The 24,531-nt window shown below is 43.2% G+C and overlaps 1 protein-coding gene and 1 long non-coding RNA gene across 2 annotated transcripts; one reads left to right on the forward strand and one right to left on the reverse strand.

Moving 5' to 3' along the window:
• Positions 1–14,707: 14,707 nt before the first annotated feature.
• Positions 14,708–15,663, reverse strand: LOC124690252 (beta-glucosidase 4-like). The gene is made up of 3 exons (XM_047223662.1): positions 15,560–15,663; positions 15,005–15,127; positions 14,708–14,917 (listed from the first exon to the last, which is right to left on the reverse strand). Exons 1-3 carry the CDS (start codon positions 15,661–15,663, stop codon positions 14,719–14,721), a joined length of 426 nt encoding a protein of 141 aa, XP_047079618.1. The 3' UTR covers positions 14,708–14,718.
• A 1,694-nt stretch (positions 15,664–17,357) lies between these two features.
• On the forward strand, positions 17,358–17,706 carry LOC124689070. Its single transcript, XR_006998706.1, has 3 exons — positions 17,358–17,425; positions 17,499–17,574; positions 17,654–17,706. It is a non-coding gene; the product is annotated as an uncharacterized LOC124689070 (long non-coding RNA).
• The last annotated feature ends 6,825 nt before the right edge of the window (positions 17,707–24,531 follow it).

Below are 24,531 nucleotides of genomic sequence, written 5' to 3' on the forward strand. Positions count from 1 at the left end.
CCGATTGAGACCGCCCCTTCTCGATTCCTTCTACCAGGATGATCCTCTCACTCGTGCGCTTCTCTTGGACTACCTCTGGGTCCATGGGGTGGCCTCCTCCGACGGTGGCGTCATGAACTCCGGCGACAGAGCATGGCGGTTTGCGGGGAATAGAGAGGGATTGAGAGAGAATGGAGTGGCGTCGCGGAACAAGGAGTTCACGGAGGTATTCCTGGTCTATTTATAGCTCCATTCGATCATTGAGGTGGCGACACGACGGCGGCGACTGGCCGGGATGCACGGTGATGTTGGTGCTATGTCTGGGCGCGAATCTTGGCGAGTTCTGGGATGAGGATAGGTGCGTGGAGGATAAGGGCAAAGCCTCGGTGGCAGTCAACGGCGTGCTGGAGGTCCACAACGGCGGCCGGCGACGTGGAGACGCCGTGGTGTCGAGCATGCCTGCGAGGAAGAAGACGAGTTCGTCTCCTCGCTCGTTTAATCGTGAAACAGTAATTGGGTTGGTTCTGGCGGTGGACTGGGCTGGACCTGGGCTGTGTGTTGGGCTGCCGAGGTGGGCTGCGTCGGCTGGTAAGGTCTAGGTAAGCCCTTATCTCCCTTTTCTTTTTCTTTCATTTCTTTTTTCTGTTTTCAATTTTCCACTTTGGTTTTTGTTTATTAATCTCAAAGTTTAACTTTGTTATTTTTGCAGGTTTCTAACTATTTTAACTAGGGTTTAATAACAATGTTCATTGCCTTATTTCGTTATCCAAAACAAATGTTTAATGCATGATTTTATTTGTATCCTTGTGAGCTCTTATTCCAAATTTCACTTAGGCATGAGTTTAGTATTTAGTTTCTCATTTAAGAATATGTTCCCATGGCATTATTTTATGTGCTCATGGTTGTTAAGGATTTGTAAAAATTGTTTAAGGCTATTTTAAAGTATTATTGTCATCTTCTAAACCTTTAGTTTAATATGGTTAAGGTGGATCTTATTCCTCTCATAAGACTTCTATTTATTTGGAAACACTAGTTAGTTACACCCACATAGGCATGGCTTGAAAGATAGGTTAAGTTGCTATCTTGATTTATTTCAGGGTTGGTTAAATAATCCCCTTATTCATATTTGAACTTAAGCATGGTTTTAGGTTTATACTTGTGATCCCCATGTGATACGCAAGTTAGGTTTTGGATAGGGGCATTGGTTCTAAATGTAAGTGGACATCTTGTTGAATTATCTAGGGTTGCTCTTCCTCACCACTCATAGGATGGTTTCTTCAAGTATCACTTAGAGTTATATAGAGGCTTGACTACACAAAGGGTTGTTACCTTTTATTGGTTTATCTAATTAAGGTTTATGATCATTACTCAATTTATAATGTTCAAGGTTTGGTTTCCTAAAGTATTTCTAATGGGATGGTTTTCACTTCCATGTTCAAGTGTTGTCTTGATCAGCTAAGCATAATATCTCTCTCATAGTTTCTTAGGTGGACATGGCTATGGTTGTCTCTATAGATTATATCCCAGGAGAATGCCTGAGATATTCTGTTAAGGTTCCACTTAAATAATGTTGATATTACCATCTGGGTATATGGATAGTTCTCTCCCTCACATCCAAGTGTTGGCTTTAACATTCTTGTGGGTAACACCTTAGCTTGGGCTCTCTTTTGAAGGAATGGTTTATTCTAGGGTTTATGGTGTATTCACCATGTCTCAATAGATATCAAGTCTAAAACTCCACTTGACTATCTTGGTTGAATTAATCTCCTCCTTACTTTATCAGTTCATGGATATGGTATTATTCCATGTGATATTAGGTTATCTCACCACTCCAAGGGAAATGGTTTACAACCTAATACTTTAGTTCAAAGGTTGTTCTTTATTCTTAAATAAACAGAGCTAAGATTAGTATGAATGGTCTCTCTCATTTGGGAAGGACTTCAATTCTAACTTAAGGTTAGGCTCCATAGGGATTGATGTGATCATCAATATCTATGTTTAACATAAATGGTTTCTCTCTCTAGGAATGTCTTGAATAATACCCTGGGTTTCTCTTAAGGATGATGATTTGAATACTTGGATGTATATCCAAGGTTTAGCTCAAGGTTTGTTATTTCTTCTCTAATAATTATTATAGAACTCTCACCTCTCTAGGTTTGATGTACAATAATATGGAATAGAGAAGAATATATACTTCTAAAGTTGATCTCCTGGTCTTGTATCCAAGATTGAAATACAATGAATACCATGAGGCTCATGGTAGGATCATGGATTAGTTTAAGACATGGAGAAGATAGGGTAAGAACAGTTTCTCCATTTATTATTACTTGATTTGTAATTGATTAGATGTTCTTATGTTATGGCAATGATTACCATATTATGATCTGTTATAAGATCAAGCAAGGGATCATTGATTGAAGTGTTGTTGTGTTAGATTTAATTCCATTTGATCTAACCCCTTAGATCAAATCATTTCTACCCAAAAACAAGGTTTTAAAAAAGTCACATTGAGGTTTATAGCGCTTGACTTGATGAGCTACTTCAATTCCACCAATATCAAGTGAAACTTCGGTTACTGTGACTATTTTACTTTAAAGCGCGAAAATTTCCCGGATTTTCTATGCATGAATGCAATGCACACATCTGTTTCCTCTATTTTTGTAACCCCAAATACTGGGATATTACAGAGGCGTTGTTGTTTGCCGGCAGCGGTCCATCGTTGTGGTAGTCGGCGATCCGACCCTAGCGATGTTGGGTGAAGAACTCGATCCACGCGTGATGGTTGTCGGGATCCCATTGCGGGTTGTTGCGCTGCTTCGTAGAGCTCCATTGCGGGGGGGGGGGGGAGGTTTGTGCGGTGAAGAGGAATGATTTGCTCGATGGAGAGGAATGGCTTGCACGGGGAAGAAACATCAGCGAGTGGGCGGTTTTATAGCGGGAAAGGGAGGCCGGCGATAGGCTATTGGCAAGCGTGGGCGGGCATTAGCGCCGATGCATGCCCCATCAACGAGACGCGTTGCTGCCGCCGTTGATGCAAAGGTTGTCGCCGCGAGAAGGCCATTAACACGGCTCGGAAGGCGAGGAGGAAGAAGACAACTAGGCCGGTCCTTAGCCACTGACAGTGCTAGCCCACGATAACTAGCCGCTTCCCAGATGATTTCCTGCAGTATTTTCTGCAGACTTTAGTTCATCCAACGCTCCGCTAGTCCCTGTGGGTTGGATTCGGTCTGGAAGCGTCGGATTAGTAATTGGATCACGTCAGTGCCAAAACAAAACTGAAGAACCGGCTGGGAGCAATTTTCGACCCCATCACCCCCATAAGCCTTGAGAGTAGGGGTGGACTAACGAGCTGCTCGGATCGTTAAGGCTTGGCTTGTTAAGCTCGTGATTGTTAAGGCTCGAAGCTCGTTAAGAATAACGAGCTAGAATCATTGTTCGACTCAACTCGTTATGTTCTTGCGAGCGCTAAGCAGCTGGTTAAGGATCGTTAAGGAGGCAATGCAAAGAAAACTGTGTGGATTAAACATAGGTTTTTAGATCCTATTGTATAAGTTTCAAGCATGGTTAAAGAGCACTATTTTGCATGGCATCTTATTTGAGATAACTAAAGTGACTCGCTTCAAAACCGGTGAAGCCTAGCTTGTTATCGATCTTAACGAGTAGCTCACGAACATAGTCAGCTCGATTGTTTAGCTCGTTAACCTGAACGAGCAAAAACTACTGCTCAGCTCCTCGTTAACAAAATGAGCCGAGCTCAAACGAGTCGAGCAAACGAACACTCATTTAACTCGCTGAGCTTCGAGATTTTTGTCCAGCCCTACTTGAGAGGGTCTTTACGATTTTAAGTGGAGATGCTCTAATATGCTCTTCTACGACATTGTGGGAATTGTGCCTTTTCCTGTTTTGTTTTGAACAACTATTTTCGGGTTGCGGCCTCCCTTTTCCTGGAGATATGTACTTGAAACCAGTGGGACAGCGAATTTAATTGACTCTTGAATGCAGCCACGGAAGTACTACTGTCATTAGTAGTACAGTACTTCACGTCCGATTCTTCAAGGTGATTTCAACCGTGCTTTGGACTTCACTAATGCAACTGTCATAGTCATGCAACGATCATAGCATATTGTTTTCTCCTCAAAACCTGAAACAATAAATAAAAGGAACGAAAGCATTACATAGGAATTCACAGGAGAAATACATGCCAATTGATACACTGTAATCAGTATTACTTGCAAAACTTCAGTACTAGGATAGGCAGGATCAAAACTTCAGATCTTCGTGCTAACAGATGCTTTATCAATTTAAAGAATGACTCGACTTCAGCTGAGAGGTTTGAGTGATGGCCATTTCTAACCAGAAACTCAGATACACCAATGGTTCAACATTGCTATTGCTATTAAAATTGAACTCATGCAATTTCCATCACTGTGCTACAAATGGATTTACCAACACATTATTGACATTATCAACAGTATCTTTTTGCAGACATGTCATCCTCCGAGCGCACCCCGTTTCAAGACATAACGAACGAGCAAAACAATGGTAATGAATTAAGGAAGTGGCTGCGTTCAACTCGCTTTTTATCATTGGAAATATATATGTACTAATCTCCAGAAACATATGCCATACATGCAGATCCAAAAGAGGCCGAGAGACAGAGGAAGAGAGAGTGGTATGCAAAAAATAAAGAGGAAATCTCAAAACGCAGACGGCAATCACGGGAGCTTAAAAAACAGACAACGACCTTTACAGTTGGCGATAGCACAGTATGTCATACACCTGGTACTGGACAATCTGGATTCACCCAGCTGCAAAACAGAACACCTGCACGAGGTCATGTGCTCCGAACTTGTGTCATATTTTTTGTAATGCAACTATATATATGTATGCAATATAGATATGTTGCTCTCTAATCTTATTTGTACCAATGTTTGCATTGTCCAGGTGGTGAGTCTACTGTGGGTTGCAGTACTGTTTCTCTCGATCAACAGGCACGTCCACTTTGCACTATGATAACTCTGGGCCAGTTACAAACAATCAGGATGAACAGATTCAACAAGGCAAAACACATCTAAGTGGCCAAAGCTGGTATTCTAGATTGTCTGTCGAGCAAAAGGCGGTTTACATACAGAGACAGCGTATATCCCGCCAGCAAAAGAAGATGGCTGCAGCCCAGAGTGGTGTTAATTGTAAAGAATTGTCTGAAAAAACAGCGGTGCCCTCACTGGGTTCACAGCATATCCCATTGAGCAACATAACCAAGACAGATGCAAATGGTACATAGCCCTGATTCGACTCAACGTTATAAAACTGGTATATGGATTAATTGTAGCATGTGTGGCTGCAGGGCTACGTTCATATGCAACCCCGGAGAGTACCGATCCTGGTGAATGCGGTATATTACCAGGAACATGCACTCCTCAGGATACACCTGCTAACAACCTCAATAGTATGGTTTTTACCTATTGCCATAATCTGACTGGGCAACCTATCTGTTTTACATATTTTACTGTAGGTACTGGGGGGATTAGATATGGAGGTTCCGGCATTACCAACGATCTTACCACGGCATGCAGTGATTCAGTTATGAGCGGCGAACGTACAACTGATTGGCTACACAGTAATTTTACTTACCTGGGAGATGTGAGATCCGTCAAAGATCGGCAAAATTTGTCCACATCTGCAGGGTTGCATTGGCAAGAGAGCTTCGCTGAAAAATGTGCATATTCTGAGAAGAAACGACAACTTGAATCCTCTGAGCGAAAGCGACAGCGTGAAAGGGAACGGTACACCTCAATGACGGATGGACAGAAGGACGTATGGTTGCACAATAACCGTGAGTATAAGAAATTGGTCCGGGAACACAAGTCACCCTTCATCAACGGATGGTGCACACCCGTCATACAAACACAACAATCTAAAAATAATCAAACAGGTATTTAGTACTCGCTTTGCAAAAGTTGTCCATTAACTTCCTATATGTAAGACTTGTTTATGCTTTTTTTTGCAGATCTTCGAGACACAAACAGTGATGATGACTGTACTACAAGCATTTTTGAGCCGGTTGAACATGGTTCTATATTTGAAGGTAAAATGAAAAAAAATAGTGCTGGCTTTTCATAAAACCTTCAAATATACAAATGTTGCCAGGTTCAAATGGGTTCAATAAAATTAACATGTTTTCAAAATAGATATAGATAATATACAAGAGGAACAAACAATACATGATGATGATGACGATGAGTGCAGGCTTTTTCGTGGAACAGGTAAATTTGGTGCATTTAATTTATTCCTATTTATATTATATTAGATTTTCTCCATCTAATTTGTTACTGCTTGTTTTGTCTTGGCAGGCGACGTGTTCGATTCATGGCGAGTCACAAGTGCTGTTCCCCCGAGTAAACAGAATGAGAATGCTGATCCTTATGACTACGTGTACCATAATCTACCACAGAAGCATCATGTTCTGAAGCCAGTAAATGACTGCGTACACTGTGGAGCAATGAGGCTACAATATGAGGGCCCCGCGTTCTGTTGCAGAAAAGGAAAAGTCAACATAGCTACCACTGAAGTTCCTCAAGAGTTGCGTCGTCTGTTTACAAGTCAGGTCGATGCTGATGCAAAATATTTCAGAAAGCACATACGGTATTTCAACACCCACTTCTCCTTCACAAGACTTGGAGTCACCCTTGATAAGAAGGTCAGCAATGCCGCGAGAACCGGTGTGTATACATTTGTAGCACACGGGGCAATGTATTATAAAATGGATGATCTGGTGCCTGGTGGTCAAGGGCCTAGAAATCTCCAGCTCTACTTCTATGATACAGATGATACCTTGGAACATAGAGTGAAGCGATCTCCAGATCTTGATATCAATATCATACGGAAGATTCTGGAGATACTGGAGGACAACCCATATGTGCAGACCTTTAAGAGAATTGGATCTGTTCCGAATCTAGAAGAATATAGGATATCCCTTAACACGGATATAAGACTGGACCAGCGAAGGTACAACGCCCCAACTGCTTCCCAGGTGGCCGCAATGTGGGTTGAAGGGAGTGACCCACAGAACACTTTTGATAGGCAAGTTGTCGTGTATGGCAAAGGGGACCGTCCTATATTTATTAGAGCTTACTATGGTTGCTATGATCCTTTGGCGTATCCATTATTCTTCCCGAGAGGGGAGACGGGATGGAATCGTCGGATACCATATGAGACACCACCTAAAGTCGCTCAAGAGGACAATGAGGATGGCACGAAACTTGAAGACTGGCAAGGTGAAGATCGGAGTTCAAATGTACATCTGGAACAGAACATAGATGAGGAAGGAGGTAATTATCCCCGTGCTTTCAACAAGTTACACATATTATTCATTATTAGTGTAGATCACCCATTAATCATTTTTAATCCATGTTCCAGATGATGAAGAGGACCAGCATGATGATGAAACCGGAGGGTCCAGAAAGTTCGTGAGCGCGAGGGAGTACTATTGCTTCAAGCTACAAGTCAGGAAAGGACTTTTTAACATTATATTGTTCGGTGCACGCGGTTTCCAGCAATGGGCAGTCGACATGTACATCAAGATGGAGACTATGAGACTTGATTTCTTCTCAAAGCCTAAGAATCAAAAGCTCATTTGTGCTGATCTATACCAGGTATCATAATGTTCTCCATTTCCTAGGAAGAGAGCGCATCGCCGGTACGCATTTAAAATTACCGCATAATAATGGTTTGATATATTTATTTCTTAAGGGTGTTGTTGACGTCATGGATGCTGGTGAGACACGTGGTTCTCAGGTTGGTAAGAGAATCGTGCTGCCGCGGACTTTTCCAGGAGGTGATCGAGACATGCAACGAAGATTTCTTGATGCGATGGCGATAGTCCAGCGGTTTGGGAAGCCTGATTACTTTATCACAATGACTTGCAATCCGCACTGGGAGGAGATTACGTCCAGACTTGAACCCGGGCAGACACCACAAGACCGTCCAGACCTTGTGGCGAGAGTATACAGGGCCAAATTGCGAAGTATGAAGGATCTCTTGATAAAAAAAAGGTACTTTGGAGAGGTTGCTGCATATGTCCATGTTACCGAGTTTCAAAAAAGGGGGTTGCCACATGAGCACATGCTTTTGATCATGCGCTCGGATAGCAAACTAACAAACCCAGACGGATACGACAAGGTGATATCAGCAGAACTTCCTAACAAGGACAAGTACCCTCTGTTGCACTCTCTGGTGGTTAAACATATGCTACATGGTCCATGTGGTGCTCTTAGGAAAAATTGTGCTTGCATGATAGATGGTGAATGTCGATTTCGCTATCCTCGGCAATTTTGTGATGCTACGCAGCAAGGAAAGGACTCCTATCCTATCTATAGGAGGAGGCATGATGGTCACCAAGTGAAGGTCAGAGGAGCGGAGCTGGATAATAGATGGGTTGTCCCATACAACCCTGGTTTGCTTATGCGGTATAATTGTCACATCAATGTTGAAGCTTGCTCTAGCATCAAGGCAGTGAAATATTTATTCAAGTACATCTACAAAGGACATGATCGTGCCTCATTCTCAGTCGATCCAGCACTAGAGAATGATGGTGAAGTAATCAATGAGATTAAACAATACAGAGATGCTAGGTTCGTGGGGCCACAGGAGTCTATCCACAGGATTTGCGGTTTTCCAATGTTCGGTGTCTCTCCCTCTGTTCTCCAACTCCAGCTTCATCTTGAAGATATGCAGCCTATCACATTCAAAGAGGGCGATAATCTAGATGACGTCGTCAATCGGCCCTCTTCTTCCAGTACCATGCTCACTGAATTTTTCAAGATGAACCTGGTGGATCCTCATGCGAGGAACTTCTTGTACAAAGAGTTCTCGGAGTTCTACCGGTGGATGAAAGGTACAAAGAAGTGGCAAAGAAGAAAATTAAAGGGGCGGGGTCAGATTGGAAGAATTGTGTATGCACATCCTGCTGAAGGTGAGAGGTACTTTCTTAGAGTGCTCATGAATCATGTGAGAGGTGCAACATCATTTACAGATTTGAAAATTGTAAATGGCAGGCTGTGCTCGAATTTTAGAGAATCATGTGAGCGAAGAGGTCTCATAGAGACCGACAAGTCACTTGATGACTGCTTGACTGAGGCAGCTACTTTCCAAATGCCGTATGCTCTAAGAAGGCTTTTTGCAACTATTCTGGTATTCTGCGAGGTGACCCAAATTCGATCATTGTGGGAGAAACACCTTGAGTCAATGTCTGAGGACTACCGTCGTAACCAGTCCAACCAGGTCGCACTAGAGCAGATGGTCCTTAGAGACATTAGGGATCTGGTGCATTCCATGGGAAAAGATATTGGCAGTTATGGCCTCCCAGATTTGGATCCGGTGGATGATGAGTGTTCCAATGGAGATTCGAGAGAGGTACAAGAGGAGTTGTCGGTTAGTTTTGACAAAGAAGACATAAACATGTTTACATCTCTTAACAAAGAGCAGCGTGTTGGTTTTGATGAAATCCTCTCTCATGTTGTCAACAAAAAGGGCCAGATTTTCTTTGTTGATGGTCCGGGTGGCACGGGGAAGACATATCTATACAAAGCACTCCTTGCAAAGGTCCGTTCTCTGGGTCAAATAGCTATTGCTACAGCTACATCTGGCATAGCAGCATCGATCATGCCTGGTGGGCGCACCGCTCATTCCAGGTTTAAAATTCCGATTAGGCTCACAGATAGTAGCACATGCAATTTTACGAAGCAGAGTGGTACCGCAAAGCTGCTCCGTAGGGCATCTTTAATAATCTGGGACGAAGTTGCCATGACAAAGCGTCAAACTGTTGAGACGCTAGATAGGTCCCTCCAGGACATCATGGGATCAGCTTTGCCTTTCGGGGGAAAAGTCATGGTGTTTGGAGGGGATTTTAGGCAGGTCCTTCCCGTTGTAACACGTGGTACAAGAGCTCAAATCACTGACGCTACGCTACAGAGGTCTTATTTATGGGAGAAGATTAGGAAAATACGCCTCACGCGTAATATGAGGGCACAAACCGATCAGTGGTTCTCCAGTTACCTCCTAAGAATAGGTAATGGAACAGAAGAGACGATTGGTGCTGACTACGTGCGTCTTCCGGATGACATTGTTATTCCTTGGACTGCCACCAAAGAACCAGTAGATAAACTTATTGAAGATGTCTTCCCGTTGCTTCATGATAATGCTACATCTGGCTCATACATGAGCGCACGTGCCATTCTTTCAACCAAGAATGAGCATGTGGACAATCTGAATAAAAAGATGATTGGTAGGTTTCCTGGCCAAGAAAGAGTTTATTATAGCTTTGACTCTGTCGAGGATGATGCACGAAATAACTACCCACTTGACTATCTAAACTCTCTCACTCCAAATGGCCTGCCCCCGCACGATTTGAAACTCAAAATCAATTGTCCCGTCATTCTTCTCCGGAATCTCGATCCGCACAATGGGTTGTGCAATGGAACAAGACTGATGATTAGAGCATTCCAGGATAACGCAATCGATGCCGAGATTGTTGGTGGACAACATGCTGGAAATAGAGTGTTCATACCGAGGATCCCTTTGTCGCCTTCGGAGGATATTTCACTTCCTTTCAAGTTTAAGAGGAAACAATTCCCCATCAGGTTGAGTTTTGCAATGACCATCAACAAAGCCCAGGGGCAAACTATTCCAACTGTTGGAATTTACCTCCCAGAGCCCGTATTCTCCCATGGCCAACTTTATGTTGCACTTTCAAGGGGTGTGTCAAGGCAGACCACTCGGATTTTGGCCAAGCCAAATATAGACATAGATCCCACCGGAAAAAGCACAAAGAACATTGTGTACAGGGATGTATTGGAGGGATAGAACAGGTTTGTTCATCCTTTAGGCTGGCCTTTTCTTCTTATTTAATCTTCTTATATACTGCTATTTCTCTTTTTCGGATCTATGAATATTCATGTTATGCAGCAGCTTCAACAGTTCTATGACTTTGTTATGACATAGGAGCTTTCCCACATGCCTGAAAGATTTATAAAATTCTAAAGAGGTGTACCGGTGTAATTAAACTGGATTTTAATTTACATGCTACAACAAATGCATGTGTGAGTTTGAGTTCATTTCGTTTATTATATTATTGTACATTTCAGTAGCAAATTTATTATGGTTGTGCAAAACAATATTTCTGGTTTGTTCACCTCACAAAATTTCTTTCTTGGACAGAGCTTTCTCTGTTTTGGGTGGTGCTGAATTACTCAACCTGCTTATGATGAGATGGTGACCTCACTTCGTTCGTTCCGCCGAAGTTCGTATTGCCTGAACCATGGGCCGACGACTACCTGGAATGTGTCCTATCTGTAGTAAAGCACTATATGTGATCTATGTTGCACTAAAAAAGTATCTTTCCTGTTCAGTGGATGTGAGTATGCATTGTCGCTAACTTACTGTGGTACCGTCCTGGATGATGAATCTGACGTCTCGGTATTTCACTAGGAAATATCAGGTTTTGTAAATACTGCAGTGCTTGCTTATACGAGCATCCTATCTTGTTAATGGAAGCATGTTCTTTGTCTCATTGACCTGGCTATTATCGATGTTTTTAATTTGTCTGAAGCCTACTCTGTCTTTTTTCTGAAACTGCTCCCTTTTCATCTATTTTGGCTTGTACTTATGCAAATTCAAAAGAATATTTATATCTCCGCGGTGCAGATCACACTAATGTCATGTGATTTTAGTTTTTTTTTTTAGGTATTCTAGCTGAATCATTTACCTTCGAGCATGGAGTTTTATTTAATGGCATTGTAAAGGCTGAAAAAATATAAACACGAGGAGGCCATCCTGGGCTCTCCTATCAAAGCCTTTAAATCCTACAATGCTCCCTCTTTAGACAAATAACAAAGTTGAACTCGGCAGTACCAGGAGCTAGGCCAAGATTCACCATCCTCATCAACAGATTATTTCCATTTTCATATATTTTTTACCCTAGACAGTTGAACTCCCCTGGTGAAAACTTAAGTAAAACAGAAACAAACTTTCCGGTGATTGGTAACTATTGGGACATATTAAGGCCCAATCTACACGGTTAATACATCAGCAGCACTTACGCAGAAAACATAATAATTGGATCAATGACAGGCTGTAAAGAGCATCAGAGATGGGATACAACTATATTTTGAGTAGATACGCTGTCAGTTGCAGTATAATACAACAACAGGGAAAACAATTTCTGTGTAATGTTTATTTACTTGTTTAGGGGTGGCTCAGTTCATGCCAGCTTTGTTTTCAATGATAAGCGTGATAACCACAGGGATGATACTTTGGGATGTCACAAAAGCCAATTCATGGACACTATAAAACCTCTATTGGTGTATCCTGTAGTCCACTCAAAGTTGTCAAGGAATGACAAACTATCTACAAACATCAATGCCATCCTTGTAGCAAAAGGTAGTTGCATCAGTTGCAAACAGAAAGAGGTTTTAGCATATAACACCAGATGTTGGTGCTCCTTTTGCACAGAACCACAACATTAGCTTCTTGTTGCAAGAAACACCAACATTTGGGTTAATTATTTGCACAGAACACAAAATGTGTAATTTGCTTGTTTGACAAATAATTAGCTCGCCGGACCCACTGTTAGGACATATGTGGCAGCCACTGTGGTCGAGCGAACCAATTCGACAAACAGAGCCTCGTTCCAGTGGTAGATTGCAGTGGCGGGGGTAGTTGCCTGCCGACGGCTAGGAGGACAGAAAGGGGACAAAGCTGAAATGGCGGTGAACTACGGCATGCCAATGGACGGAGACCACATATTGGCTGAATAGATCAAGCGGGCGAGGACAAGGTGCTGGCCAATATGGAGGAGAGTGCCGAGTGTGGCCATCAATTGATTCTCAGTGATTCATGTGTTTTTGCATGTTGTGTACATCAAAAGCTTGTACGGGGTGCCGTGTTTTCCTCCGACGCCTTCGCATTGGTTGCAAACAAGGTTTAAAATAGTGTGCATGTGCACTAGACTCGTGGTGGCAGAGGAGGCTCGCTCGGCTCGTGCAGAGGATGGAGATGGAGGAGACTAGCTGGGCGACGCAAGCGTAGCGGAGATGCACCTAGAGGTGTCGTCTCACGGCTGTCGGGGGGAAGACCCCGGGTAGGGCAAAAGACTGGGAACAGCTGGCTCAAGGCCGGCTGGCCCGCGGCAAAGGCCGGCTGAGGAGCAGCCGGCTGGAGCCGTGGCCGGCTGCCTTGGGAGCCGGCTGGTTCAAAGTTTACGTTGGTCTGGCCATGGCCGCCTGCGCTGTGGCTGGGCCGATTTCTACTTGCCATATCCGGCTTGGTTTGTCTCTCCCCTGACCGGCTCGAAGCTGGTGAGCCTTGCAGGAGAAGGAACTGGAAGGGCGATCCGGCTGCTAAAGTCCACGATGATCTCATCCTCCGTAAAGTAAGGGGCACTGTGGAGCAACAGTGCCCCCGCCGAACATGCCATCATGGCTCACGCTGCGCCGTACTGCTACAGGCTACCAACGGCGATGGAGACATTTCACCCACGACGCCTGGCACGTCCTGGCCCGCTGACTTTGGCAGCAGGATGGGACGGGCCTCAACGCCTCAACGGCTCCTGACATCAGCACCTCGGGAAGGAGCGGGAAGCTGAAGCCGGCGCAGCCGGCCACTAGGTCATAGGGACTTCTTTGTATATTGCCAGCGCCTATATAAGCTGGGCCACCCCTCTCGTGCGAGGGGACGATCGATCCTTTAGCCACTCTAGTCTTAGCGCTACTCTGGGAGAGAGACCTTCGTCTACCTTAGCCTCCCCGAGCAGCCGGATACAGCTCAAGGAGCACCATTATAACGTGATATTTCTTATACACTCATAGCAGGAGTAGAGGTGTTACCTCCATAGGAGTGCCTCGAACCTGGTATGTTGCCGTGTCGCTCGTGCCCATACCCGCATCCGGATACCACCGTAAGACCATAGTAGGAACCACTCTCTTTAGCCACCCTATGGCATATGCCCTGACGATACCACGACAACGGCTCGGCGTCACATCTAGGTTGGGAGTGCACCTCAGGCGGGGTGGCAGAGACCTGTGCGGTTCCTCGCCGACAAGTAGCCGAGGCTGGCTAGGGCCAGGTGCAGCAGGGGTCACGCAGGTGACCGAGGCTGAAGAGCTATGCTAGTAGGCGACAGGGCTGGATGTGAATGACATAGGCGGCGGGGTTGGGCGGTAAGTGATGCCACGTCTGCTAACAGTGGGCCCAACGATCTAATTATTCATTAAAGTAGCTAACTATGGTGTTTGTGCTCCATGCAAATAATTAACTCAAACATTGGTGTTCCTTGCAACAAAAAGTTTGGGTTGTGGTTTGGTGCAAAAAGGGCACCAACAAGTGGTGTTATATGCTAAAACCTCAAACAGAAACGAACCTCCTCTTTGGTAATTGCTTACTGGGGTCTACGAACGGCTACATACAAAATTACTGCTTATTTTTTGAAGATAACATATTGGTGGGGTTCAGATTAGATGTGTAAGTTATCAGCAATGAAGCATTGTCTGACAAGAACCCAGAAGGCCTTAACATATTGGTAGGGCTCGTGATTTTTTAAGCATTATATTGAGTAAACGTTGGATCAAATACATGCAGCATGGCACACCAACAAATAACGGTTCTGAAAGTTAATGTGAATACTGGATAGATATAGCATTGCTAGAAACAACTAAAGTTTAATGCACCTTGGTGAAAGCGGGCTTAATTTGTGTCAGGTTTGTTGTAAGCAGCCTCGCCGTTCAAGAAGCGTGAGAACCACATGGCTGATGCTTTAGGGTGTCGGGAGAGCCCGTTCTTGTAATCAACATAGACAAGCCCAAACCTCTTGGTGAATCCCATTGCCCACTCAAAGTTATCCAAGAATGACCATGCAAAGTATCCACGAACATCGGCACCATCCCTGTACGTCAATAATAATCAAAATTAGTGGGCATCACTTGTTTTGACTACACGGTACCAGTTATGGGCCAAACAGAAACAGGCTTACTTTATCGCTTCTGCCACCGCACCAACATATGCTTTGAAGAAACCAACCCTCTTTGTGTCATTTAGGACCTGATCAAGAGTTGCTGATGGATCGTCCTCATCATCCATCCCTACAGAAAATAAACTATACAAGGACATCATTCATAACCAAGATTAGTTACTTCATAGTTCAGTTCACACATTTACGTCACACAAGCAAAAAATATTCGACCTTGATACCAAGTAATGGAAAAGAAAATTGTTGTAATGCCGCTATATATAAAAGCACGGTGTTAAGCCTTTGTTCATACAAAGAATATTGTATTGCAAACTTGCAGTTACATTATACATGTCTGTTCTTTAAATTTTATTGTCATCTTCTAATGCATTTGTAGTATGTTTATCTTGCCATTCTGTTTTCTCAATATTCTGTGGCAGTAAGAATTCACGAATTTGGAACTCTATTACAAAGTATTAAGAAGATAAATAAGTTCACCCTATACGTATTCCATATTTTAACTAGCATGCACAGGTAAAAAAAAAACTGTGGCGAGGAAGGAAATGGTGAAGGGGATACCTGGCGCCGGCGATGGCCTTCTCGAGCCCCCGATTCAGCGCCCCCACGTAGACCTCCAGCACCCTCATCCCCCGCTCAGATTCCGCCGAGTGAAGAGGACCCATGGTTAATAGAGGGACGGGGAGGCCCCGGTGGCGAAGGCGGGTGGCCGCGGCTGCGGATCCAGTGGAGACGGGGAGCGCCCATCCACCTCCTTTTGCCCCTCCCGCTGGGTGCCCTGGCCTTCCGTTGGCTTCAGGTCGCCTGGACGAAGAGGACGGAGGAGGTTGCCGTCCAGGCCATCGGCGGCGAGGCAGGAGAGCGGGGGTCCGATCGACGGCGGTGGGTGGGGGCGGGGGGAGAGCCAGCGAGTACTGTGTGCGAATTTCTGTTTTTGACGGTGATGAGAGGACGACAAGGAGTGAGGTCGGCGAGTTAATCTCGGGCCTGTCGGCCGTCGGGTGTGCGTGGGCCGTGGGCCGTGGACTGCTCTTGTCTCTGCTACAATTCAGAAAAACAAATTGCCCTCAAATTTTCATTTTTAATGATTTTGAAGGTCGTTTTTGGTGAGGAATGATTATCCTTATTGAATAAATACTAATTTATGTATCATTAAGAAATTATAATCATGCAGGTCATCGTGTGGTCTATGGATGTTAAATTTCATGGAATATTTCACGGGGGATATTTTATCCGACATTCCTGAACAGGTATATTTGCTCCATATCGCGATACTTATTCCAGGTTGTATCATTATTACTTGAAAACTAACTTTATTTACTGCTTGATTAATAGGTCAATATGACAGATTTTAGAAACAAACTAGCCATAATTTTAGTGGATTCACATTTGAACGATGATAATATAAGGAATCGAGACTTGAAAGATGATGAAGAATATACATTTGATCCTACTGATTGTGTCATTGTGGATGGACCTCCTAAAAACAACAAAACATCGAAACTAGCGTCGGAAATTGGGTTCATCTCGCAATCATTGCTTCTGTTACCATCTGCCAATCCAACAGACCAGGAATTAATAGATGAACTTTGCCTTTACATCAGCACAGTTGATGATATCCCTTCACTAGAGTAAGCAACATTTTTTTCATTTTATTGTATTGTTCTAATAAATTGCGATAGCATACTTGTAATTGTAATTGACATAATTCTTATTTTATAGGACCGAATGGGTTAAAAGTTCGAGTCCTTATCCTATTAGTCTTAATTTAAGACAAATAAGTAGCATACTAAAAATGAATGAAAATATGGACGTTAGTTGCTTTAATATGGCTGTACGGATACTGGCGTGGCACGACATCCAGCTTGCTAGGGATGTCCCAGTCCACTACATGGACTTGAACTTCTGTGTAAGTTACTATAACTACATACTAAATCTATCTATTTATATGTGACTCATTTGTGGCATATACTAATGATTTTTATTATTATTATTATAGTTGATGTCTCAATGTGCACGAGATCCAAGTCGTAGTGACTATCCTGATGTTGCTCGGTTGGCTCAGTTGTTTCTTAGCTGGCCTGACAGCAATGAGTATCATATATCTGAATGCAATATGGTAAGAATTCAATCCTTCATTCTTAAGAGTCAATTATCTGTTATAATGATTGCTATATTTTTAAATGTATCGGTGCAGATTTTATTGCCTTGGGATATTGTTGGGTTATTCCAGTTGTTCGTCTTGGATCGGCACAAAAAAGTTATCTTTTTTTTGGACCCACTTCCAATACCATATTTGGCGAAGACTATACTCAAAAATGTGGCCGATAATTTTAATCCTGCCCTCGAAGTTGCAAACCCTGCATCAAAGGATGACATAACTAAATGGGGTTGCAAGGCTCCCAAAGTTCCAACAAATCTAGACGAGTAAGAATTTTAACAATGTGCTACAATCTTAACGTATTTATTCGACCCGCAATGTAACATTATATGCATGCAGTGCTCTGTCGGGTTATTTGGTTTTTGAGTTCATGCATTCATGGTACGATGGATTGCTACATTTTCCAGTACCCACGGTGAGTATTTACACATGTTCATTTGCATACACTTTGCACATGTTTTTTTATAACAATGTTGTATAATGCATATATATAGGACGGTTTTCAACTAAGGAAGCGATTTTTGGTTCACATCCTGAAGTATGAAGCAAATGAAGCTTTAAACAATATCCCAGCCATTGCACGAAGCCTTATTGATCGCATAAAAAAGTGGACCTTCAAGAAAGAACCGTCATCCGCGAATAAATAGAAGATACAATGTTGCTTAGTTATTTTATCTGTCACTCATATTTCGCCATATATCAAGAATACATAGATGGACCTTCAAGAAGAAACATAATACATATTGTTGCTTAGTTTATGTTTTAAAGTATTTTTACAACTAATTCTAAATACATTTATGTGATTGTAAATTTTATGTAAGTGTGGATTGTGTGTTTTAGGCGCTCTCACACCTCTTAGGCATAAATGGTTCGGTAAAATATATGACAAACGATCACAATATATGTTTTTATGACATAGGACAAGACGTGCATTGCACGTGCACGCTTACTAGTAAAATTAAAAGAGCCAGAGCGGTAGATCCAAATAATCTTGACCGTACAATCACCAAAACCAATGGTTCAGATTTTATGTTAAAACAGTGTTAGACGCCCACCACCCCCACGCCTGATCAACACATCAAATCAAACTGCTACTCCCACTGCACGCCCCGCGCAGTCCGCCTCCCTCGACACCCACAATCCCCGCCCCGCGCACGACCTGCAAGCCGCTCCCCCACAATCCCCACCCCGCGCCGCCCGCCACCCGCCGCAATCGCTGCGCCGCCCCCCAGCAAGCGCCGACCTGCCCCTCAATCATCGCCCGTCCCCTGCTACGCCGGCGGCCCTCTCACACGCACCCGGCGGCGTCTGCCCTGTCGCACGCCAGCAACCACACACCCGGTCTCCTCTGCCCGTCCCATACCAGCGCCGGAACTTCGCTGGAAAACATCCTGCTCTAAGACAGGATCCCTCGCATGCTGCTGCAAGCCGTCGCGCCGCCCCCCGCGGACGCCGCCAGGGAGGCAGCATCTTCTGCACGCTACTGCCCCTGCAACCCCCCGCCCCTGCCAGACGGGATCCCCCAAGGGCATCGCCGTCATCGCGCAGGCCACCACCACGGCCCTGGCCACCACGACGCCATTATTCCCCACCCGACGGCGAGGTCGCTAGCGGTGCTGGCGTGTTCTATGCCATAGACTTCAATCCCACGGTGATGTGCACAACACATTCCTTTTCTGGGTGATTTTTCATATGGTTTTGATGTTGAACCAGCTGTAGTTCTTGTTTCCGAAACTGCTGCAGTTAGAAGCACTCGACTTTGCTATGTATGATTTGACATTAGACGAGTGATTAGAACTTGCAAAAGAAAGATGGAGGTCGAGAAAAGAAAGGTAGAACAGTACTACAACATAGTGATTTTCAAAGACAGAAAAAAGGAAGAGCAAGGAAATAATCCATACTGATTCATGATTAGACAGCCTCTCCTCCCTCGACAGCTTAAGGTAGATGCTCTAACTCTTCAATTGCTACTCCCCCAGCAAAAATAAATACTGAAATTTCTCATTACTTTTGTTTTGCCTATTGCGATAGAGACATAGGTGAAAGGGATGCCGACATTGGGAGATTTATCATGCACCCAGTACAACTTGGCATGCTCCAATTGCTTGTCATTTACGAATCTTGAGATGTTGTTCGAGTCTCTTTTAGCATACTGCAAGTAGTAATGCAGGGTTGGATCTGATCTTATTTACATGTTCCTTTTTCACGCTTTCAATCTGGATGTGCAAAAAATATGTTCTATATGTATAAGTGAAAAGGCTAAAGTTTGTCACGTCTGTTTGCTTAAAAGCCAATAAAGCGTGTCTTGTCAGTTTGATGACAACACTCAGGTAAGTTGTCATTACAATTTTGCTTCTTTACATAGACTTCCATGCATTCCTTTGATGCTTAGGCCTCTTAATGCATATTTACGGAAATTATGGGATGGACGGTGATGCGCTGTCAACATATCAAAAACATGGTATCGAAAGGTTTTCCAGGCCAAGCGGAGGATTCTCTTATTCTTGTGAGTAGTTTCTGAATTTTTCTTTTCTTTAAGAGTTATATTAAGAATGGATCTGATTGTAGACATTCAAATAATTTTGCCCATGTTAGCTTGTTTGTTATCTCTATATAGCTAATCCTCATCTTTGGATATCATTAATTTCATTGTTATTGTTGCATTTTCAGAGTCCTTTTGAATTTCATGGTTTTCTCTTGGTCAGGTTTGTGGTCCTCCTAGAAGGATGACAGCAAATTTCATTAGTCATCTATATTGCATTCTACTGCAAGGTAATAACCTTATAATATCAGTAGTACTTAATTGGAGAAATGAATAGAATTAGGATACTTATTGCTAGCCATGCAAATGAACTTCTTTGCGTGTTGAATTTATCCATTCAGGCTGTTTCCCACCTATAGTTTGTATGGTGTATATCAATTCTGTTGAGGATTGTCTTGTGTCAAAGATGAGGAGACACAATTTGGTAATACATAAGTGGAAGTTGAATCATCCGGTGTCGGGCTGCCGCATCGGTTGAATAGTAGGTCTGCCTCAAAGACTGAAGTTTCTGCACAAGTGGATGCATACAATGCTCTACACTAGATGATATATCTTCTTGACTACTGGAACTTGAACATGTAACTATGGTCTGCTCCAAGTACCCCCCTGTCTGCCCCACTCCTTTGGCTTGTGATGATGGATCTATACCTACAACTAGAGAGGTAAATTAAGTTCTTGGTTTGAGGATCTAATTTTTTTCTCAACAAAATTGTGTATTATCAGTCTGATCTGGTCGTCCCTGCATCCTTGATGCCCTTTTGTTTCCTAGAGTTTGTTTCTAATTTTTTCCATGGACACTACTCATCTTCTTTCGGTTCCAATCTTTTTTTCTCTTATACTTCCCAGTGGCGAGACATTAAATTCTATATTATTCTCTTCGCAAAAAGAATCTATATTATTCAATGAAGAATATGGGTAATGACCAGTCAAAATACATTTGTTCGAGTAGGAGATGACCATGGAATTATGTTGGCATGATACCCAAGTCTATATCTGCAAGAATATCTCACTGCCAAAGGGTAATGACCAGTCACGCCAAGTCTGATGGCTTTTCTTTCTTACAACTATGCGTCACATTCTATCACTACAGGAATCTGGCGAGATGCCGACGGCCGCCGGCCCTCGGCGTAGCACCACCTCGCCCTCGGCGTACGCTACGCCGACGGGGGCCTCGGCGTAGCTCCTCGGGGAAGGTTGGCCTCGGCGGAGCCCACGTGGCCCTCGGCATAGCGTCGCCCGTCGGCGTAGATGGAGAGGGCCGGCTGCGGGGCGACGGGCCGGGGGTGCACCCTCAACCTATGCCGAGCGCCACCCTCGGCATAGCGTGTCATGTGCGGAGGGTGTTTGTACGCCGAGGGGCACGTCGAGCGGCTGGGTTGGCCAGGCAGTACGCCGACGGCCCCGACATTTGGCCGTCGGCGTACGCCACGGCCGTCGGCGCAGCGCACCATTCATGTAGTGTATTTTCGTATTTCAATCATGAACTGAATCTGGGTTGTCATATATAAATTATTTTTGCAATTTTAATGTAAAGCTCTACGGTGATTGATATTTGCTCCTTATGCTGCTGCCAAGGCCCCAGGCTGAGGATCACACAAACTTGATTGTCCCTGTGTCAAGGGCTTCGATCGTCTTCTTCTAGCCACGTGTTGTATTGAACTCCATCCATACATCAAGCATTTGTCTTAAACCTAATTACAGTTCTGGCAAATGTACCAACTTGAATGAGGCTATGTGTACTAAAAGTTTCTGGTGTTTATGTTGAAATCAGATATCAATTGATTTGCTAATTCTTATCTAGCTAGGGACACCCCCTTCCCCACCAAGGCACAACTGGAAAAACTTAGCTTTTCCGATCTAACATTCAAAACCTGTCATATGTGCTTCTTCTAAGAGACATGCTCATCTTATAACCAACAAATTATATAAGAATCTCTTATATGAGCGCAATATAGGTTTTTCTTTCTACACATCTTATTTATTTTAGAGAGACACTTAAGATATTGTACTCATACTAATACATTCCATGTACTGTGTTTTCAACCAGGGGCCAATGCTACTTTATCCATGTGACGGAGAACCAGTGGAAGGCGCATGACACAGTAGCGAGGGGAGATGGGGAATGACTGGCTTGTTTTCTTGGAGCTACTCAAGAGCGATTCAGCTGACTGACAAGGTACCCCACGCCCCATGTCTTCCATTGCATTTATTTGCGCATGCTTGGAGCTCAATTTCAAGGAGGATGAGATGTGCCATATCTGATGGTTTGGTTAGTATAAGATACAACCTTAAGTTTAAATGGAAGTTTCAGACATGGATTATGAGTATGCTTTTGCCCTTTAGTTTCAGATTTTTTTGGACATGTTTAGTTTCATAATATTGAAACTTAAGATGGTGCTCACCTACCAGACTTCATTTTAGCAGCATGACCTTCCAGAACTTTTAATCCTACCTAGCCATGGTTTGGACAAGGGAATTGTGCACGTTTTCAACCACAATGGTTTGCACAGGGCAATTGTAACCTGACCACACAACACCTAGCCACGTTCGTTGTATAGATTCTTTGGTCCTTGTTTTCTGCTTATGTCTTGCATAAATATAGTTCTGTGCAATTATGGCTGTAAGACCAAATTAATACTACCTCCTAATAGTTGACAGATGCATGTGCAAAACATGGTTAGGTTAGTATAAGATACAACCTTAAGTTTAAATGGAAGTTTCAGACATGGATTATGAGTATGTTTTTGCCGCTTAGTTTCAGATTTTTTTTTTGACATGTTCATTTTCATAATATTGAAGCTTAAGATGGTGATCACTTCCCAGACTTCGTTTTAGTAGCATGACCTCCTAGAATATTTAAGTGAATCTAAGCTTGTGTGCTGTAAAACCATGATTATACTACTACCTCTGTCCATAAAAAGATGTCGTAAGTTTGTCTAAATTTAGATGTACCTAGACACTCTTTAGTATATAGATACATCGGAATATAGACAAATGTCCGACATCCTTTTATGGACGGAGGGAGTACATGCTTGCGATTATAAATAATGTCTATCTTGCATCACTGCTTTGTCTGTTCACTAAAGCATAAATTGGTTGGTTCTGTCTGCTGCTGAACTTTAGAACTCGAAGGGCCTTAGGCCGAACTTCATTAAGATAGAAGAGAAAGTTTTTTACAAGAGAGCCACAGCGTGGCAAATCACGCCCAAGATGGCCGAGCAAAAGAAGACCTATCCTGGTCCCAACAGAACTCTAGATGAAGAGACAGAGGCAACAAACTACATCAACAGCAAAAAACCTCAGGAGCCTAAAACTCAGAAATACAGCCGGCGGCCTTCCAGGAATGAATATCCTCAATGATTAGCTCAAACACACGGTCAGCCGTGCTACACTCCTGCTGGAAGATGCGTGAATTCCGCTCCTTCCAGATCCTCCAATGCACCAGAATTGCCACAGTGTCGAAGTCGCGAACTTTAGAACTGACATAAATTTTTCTTGTTATCGGTTTTGTGTAGTGGTGTATTCAACTATCTAACTTTTTGCATAATGAAGTCGGTATTTACATTTGAAGTCGGTATGGCTCTATCTTGGATCAAATGTAAATACCGACTTCATTATGTTCTTATAGCTCTGTTTGTTCTATTACCTTTGCATTATGCTCCCCAGATATTGGCTGAGTGAGAAGATACAAGTGCTTTCCTATTTAACTATACATTTCTGTTGACATGAACATATAGGCTGATGTTTTCAACTCAAATGTATCAACCATGGATATGATCGTATATTACTGTGATGTTACATCAATTGCACATTACCTCATTTCTTATGTATCTTGTAATATTGTCTTATGATGATTACACATACATACATAATCACCTCCGGATGAAGGGAGTAGTCAATATGGCCTTTTGTAAAATGTTGTTCATAAACGATTTGTGAAGGTCAATGTAATAGCTCTTGGGTCGTATTTTTTCACTAAATATTTTGGGTTGTATATGTTCTGCTGATGGTGATGTAGACAAGGATGCTTCAGGGACGCAACGCAGTAAGCACTACCTCAACGCTGGTGTATTTCTTTCCAGAAAAATGAGCACCTACACTGTTATATTTTGTATGCTATTCTGATAGAGAACGTGAGGTGCATCCTTGAAAATTCCTCCGTATTCATTCACCTGCAAATAAACTTTACCTAAACAGTTTGTCAAGATGGGCCTGTGGATGAAGGTTTATATGCATATTCTTTTTGTAAAACTTACATGTACTCTGTATTGTATTGTATTGTGTATGTAAGAGATGGCATTCGGCTAGATGAAAGTGAGCCTTATAGAGACGTGCATTGCACGTGCACCTTTACTAGTTCCATTAATTGAGAAGAGATTTTTTACAAAAAACCCAAAGGCACCTGAATACAAAGAACAGTACTCTCGCGATATCAAATTACTCAAACATTTGTCTCCCAAAAGCACCTAAAGACTAGCTTCTAACTTTATCTTTTGGAAGATCACTGAGGGTGATGTGTGCTTGTTATTGAACACCTGGACACTGGACGACTTCATCAGACCAACCCACTTTACCAAAGTGGTGTTGTCTCTCGAGTTGGAAATGCTGCCAATTCCCACAGGCTTTCGCCCCTACCTTGGCCCTTAAGATGAACACCGGCTACTCCTAGAAGGTGAAGCTGAGGGACGTCAAAGGACACTGTCTGCCTAGATCAGGGGTGGCCTGGATTTGCCATTTCCCCACCAGGTGAAGATATGCTACTTCATGACCTTCAACGTGATGAGGAACGACGTCTTCAAGGTCACCATCTTTGACTACTCCATGACGGAG

This window comes from Lolium rigidum, chromosome 2 (genome assembly GCF_022539505.1).
Source record: "Lolium rigidum isolate FL_2022 chromosome 2, APGP_CSIRO_Lrig_0.1, whole genome shotgun sequence".
Lineage (NCBI taxonomy): Eukaryota > Viridiplantae > Streptophyta > Magnoliopsida > Poales > Poaceae > Lolium > Lolium rigidum.

What these genes read in the sequence shown, in the direction of transcription:
- LOC124690252 (XM_047223662.1), bottom strand. Translation starts at nt 15,663, where the DNA reads ATGGGTCCTCTTCACTCGGCGGAATCTGAGCGGGGGATGAGGGTGCTG. An exon ending in AAGGCCATCGCCGGCGCCAG is followed by an intron (nt 15,128 to 15,559) that starts GTATCCCCTTCA and finishes GTCCTTGTATAG; the next exon opens with TTTATTTTCTGTAGGGATGG. An exon ending in GCGGTGGCAGAAGCGATAAA is followed by an intron (nt 14,918 to 15,004) that starts GTAAGCCTGTTT and finishes ATTGACGTACAG; the next exon opens with GGATGGTGCCGATGTTCGTG.